A 3,840-nucleotide genomic window follows, 5' to 3' on the forward strand; every position below is an offset into this window, starting at 1 on the left:
GTAAATGACACTCCCAAATTGCTCCAAATCGGCTCCCATGGAGGGAAAATGGTGAAAATGAGCCAAACCCTCGCTTTTAAAAGAACACACTGCCCAACCTGCTTCTCGCACCTGCGGTCCACCTGCCGCTTCTGCGGCTCCGCACCTACGGAAATTTCCCTCGCAGGTGCGGTCTCAACTAACTCTCCCACGACCGCTTCTGCGGAGCCAAGACCGCTTCTGCGGAAGCTGCGTCGCACCTGCGCCTCCAGCCAAGCCCATCCATTTCCGCGTCTGCGACTCCAAGGCCGCTTTTGCGGCTCCGCACCAGCGGCCAAAACCTCGCAGGTGTTGTTACACTAGATAACAGCTGCTTCAATTCTTCTTCAAATTCCAAATTTGATCCGTTAACCATCTGGAACCACCCAAGTCCTCCGAACCCCAACCAATCATACCAACTAGTCCCAAAACATAATACGGACCTACTCGAGGCCTCAAATCACATCAAACAATGCCGAAATCACGAATCGCACTCCAATTCGAGCTTAATGAACTTTAGAATTTCAAACTTGTACTTTCGATGTCTAAACCAATCAAATCACGTCTGATTGACCTCAAATGTTTCACACAAGCCATATTTGACAGTACGAACTTACTCCAACTTCCAGAATCGGAAGCCGAACCCAATATCAAAAAGTCCACTTCCGTTCAAACTTCTCAAAACCTTCAAATTTCTATCTTTAGCCAATGACTCCAAAATGACCTACGGACCTCCGAATTCACTTTCGATCGCGCTCCCAATACCAGAATCACCATACAGAGCTATTCTTGGAATCCCAAACGGACATTGATAGCATTGAAATGCACTTCAACCCAAATTTATGAAATTCTTAACTAATCTTTTTGAAAGATCAGAAAGCCCATTTAGATTGGAGAACTTTTCATCAAAATCACGAACATCAATAATGTAACTCGCAAGCTGATTCTCAAGAGCACTCATCCTAAATTCATCAAAGTCATCAGGATACAATTCAACCATCTTCATTATTTTTCTGATATCAAAACTTGAAAATGGGTCAATTGGATTCAAACAAGCAACTCCATGAAGCAAATCGGTCGTCACTTCGTTAAAACGATCATTAAGTTCTTGAACTTGCCAATCAAGAACTTTACAAAACACATCAACACGATAATGATGAAAGGCAGTATAGTCAGCAGGTTTTCGCCGTGATCTTCCAGAGTTAACATATAGATCATCAAAATTAGGCACCAAAATATCATGCTTGATACAAAATATAGATACTTTATCAACAAACAAACCCCATTCATCATCCCTCCTTAAAGTTTGCAATCTTTTCTTTGCTACTTGAACAAGTAGTATGGCATTTGCACTCTTGCTATTTTTTTGTAAGGATACATTCAACTCATTTGTGATTCCCAAAATATCTGTCATTAAATGCAACAAGAAAGCAACCTTATATGTTTGAAAAGCTTCGAGATATCCCGATGCCTTAGCTCTATCATCTAAAGTACATGCATCTTCAACAAAAGTATCAAGAACAACAACAGTAGAACCAAACATACGAATAAAGTTTCCAAATGACTTGAAGTGAGATCCCCAACGAGTATCACCGGCTCTAATGAGACCAAGTTTTTGATTCAAGCCTCTACCTATTTTTAGTTCACCCATATCTTATGCCTCTTAGAGTTTTTCATTTTGAGAATCTCGAAATTCATCCACACGTTTAAAAGAATCTCCCAACACATTCAAAATATTTGAAACCAATAATACAAGTTCACCTACTTGAACACACTTCTTAGAAACCGCAACAAGAGTCAGTTGAAGTTGATGTGCAAAACAATGAATAGAATGAGCCAATCTACTTTCTTGTTTAATCAACTTCTTAAGACCTTTAATATCATCTTGCATATTGCTTACCACATCATAACATTGTCCACGTATAGAAGATAAACTTAAAGAATGATGAATAAGTACATCGATAATTACTTTCTTTAGAGATAAAGTACTAGTATCTCGAACATGAATAATGCCAATAAACCTCTCCATCACACTTCCTTTTTTTTCGACATACCGTAAAACAATAGCCATTTGCTCTTTGCGTGACACGTCTAAAGACTCATCAACTAATAAAGCAAAGTAGTCACCATTTAGGTCCTCTATTGTAGCCTTAATAGTTTCTATCTTACATGCGGTCACAATTTCTTTTTGAATATCTGAAGAAGTCATCTTATTGTTTTTTTGGAGCACGTTTCAACACAAAGGGTTTAATCTTATCACATTTATCCGCACACCATGAAAGAATTTCAATAAAATTACCCTTGTTCTATGACGTTTCACTTTCGTCATGACCGCGAAATGCAAATCCTTGATTCAAGAGAACCCTTACCACATCAACTGAAGCATTTAAGTGAAGCCTGTAGACGTAATTTTAACCCTCTCTAAGATTTTACATATTTTAGCATTTAAATATTTAACTTAGGCCTAATATCACTATTTCAACTAGTTTTGACTCTTTTACTTTATTTTGTCACAAAAATAAAAATTACAAAAAATATTTTCTTTTATTTAGGTAATTGATATTTTATCTTGTTACTTTCAGTTTATCTACCTTTCATAAAATACAAAAATAGTTACACTTTGTTTTTAGGAATGTTAGTAGTTTGGTAGGAATATTATTTTAATTTTGCAATGATTTTAATCTAATTCTATTTTTATCTTTTAGTATGATATTTAAAAAAAATACCAAAAATAGTTTTGTTTTAACGGTTAGTTTTAATTTAATATTTATTTTATTTAAGTAGGATTAATTAGTAAATGGTGTAGTATTTTTAGTCTTGTTCAAGGAGAAGAGTCAAATTTGGGCTAAAACAACCCATTTTTGGGACTATTTTTGGATCCCTTAGCCCATTAACCCCAAGCCCAGCTAATCCTATACCCAAAACCCCTTTATATCACATAAGGAAAATAAAAAACGAGATCCCTAACCCTAGAGACCCCTCAGTCGTTCCCTTTCATCTTCTGAAATCAGACCCTTCAGCTTTTTCTTCTTGGACACACCTCAAGAAACCTAGAAGACACACACACACACACACACCTGGAACCCTAGAGACCCTAAGAGCAAAAATCCTTTCCTTCTTGATCCTCAACACATACAGCACACAGTCGCGACGAACCAGTCCCACCCCATCTCCACCAGCCACCTCTCAAACCCGCCGAATATCCGCCACTCTCGCTCAAACTCCCTCCACTCAAAACCAACCAACCGCCATCACTGTCTCCATCAGTAGATTCCTCCTCTCTTAGGTAGCAAACTCCTATGCGTACTCTTCTCCAGTGAAATCGAGTCTCAGCATTTGTGAAAATCTCCCGGGACAGAGATGGGCTATGATTTCGCATAGCCGCCTGACGATATTCATATATTAAAGTTAGTGAAGTCCTTGTTCGAGTTTTTGGTGCCGCTAAAGTTTTCCGGTCTAAGGCTCTTATCGGTGTCTATTTCTGTTGGTCCAAGTCGATGTCTCCGTTGCCGTTGGTTTCTGTTCGAGGTTCTGTTTTCCTGCCATGTCGCGTATCCGAATGTTTTGAGAAAATAGAGGTCGATTTCTTCTTCCCTTAGTTCTATTTGATGTTGTTCTTATATGCTGTTTGAGTGATTTTTATTTTAATGATCCACATTACATGTTGTTTGAATGTCTGTTATGTCTATTGAACATGTCTACGTTAATGCTTCAAGTGTATTTTGCCTGCTTCAATCTCCTTTTCATTCTAAGCTTTATTAAGTCAAAATATGTGGCTGACTATCCAGTTATTATTATTTGGGTTCAAACGTGCATAATAAA

The 3,840-nt window shown here is 37.9% G+C and overlaps 2 protein-coding genes across 2 annotated transcripts; both read right to left on the reverse strand.

Annotated features, from left to right (window-relative positions):
• Positions 1-847: 847 nt before the first annotated feature.
• On the reverse strand, positions 848-1,669 carry LOC104242545 (uncharacterized). Its single transcript, XM_009797617.1, has one exon. It carries the CDS (start codon positions 1,667-1,669, stop codon positions 848-850), a length of 822 nt encoding a protein of 273 aa, XP_009795919.1.
• A 12-nt stretch (positions 1,670-1,681) lies between these two features.
• LOC104242544 (uncharacterized) lies at positions 1,682-2,227 on the reverse strand. Its single transcript, XM_009797616.1, has one exon. It carries the CDS (start codon positions 2,225-2,227, stop codon positions 1,682-1,684), a length of 546 nt encoding a protein of 181 aa, XP_009795918.1.
• Positions 2,228-3,840: the final 1,613 nt, after the last annotated feature.

Source organism: Nicotiana sylvestris, chromosome 3, assembly GCF_000393655.2.
Source record: "Nicotiana sylvestris chromosome 3, ASM39365v2, whole genome shotgun sequence".
Classification (NCBI taxonomy): domain Eukaryota; kingdom Viridiplantae; phylum Streptophyta; class Magnoliopsida; order Solanales; family Solanaceae; genus Nicotiana; species Nicotiana sylvestris.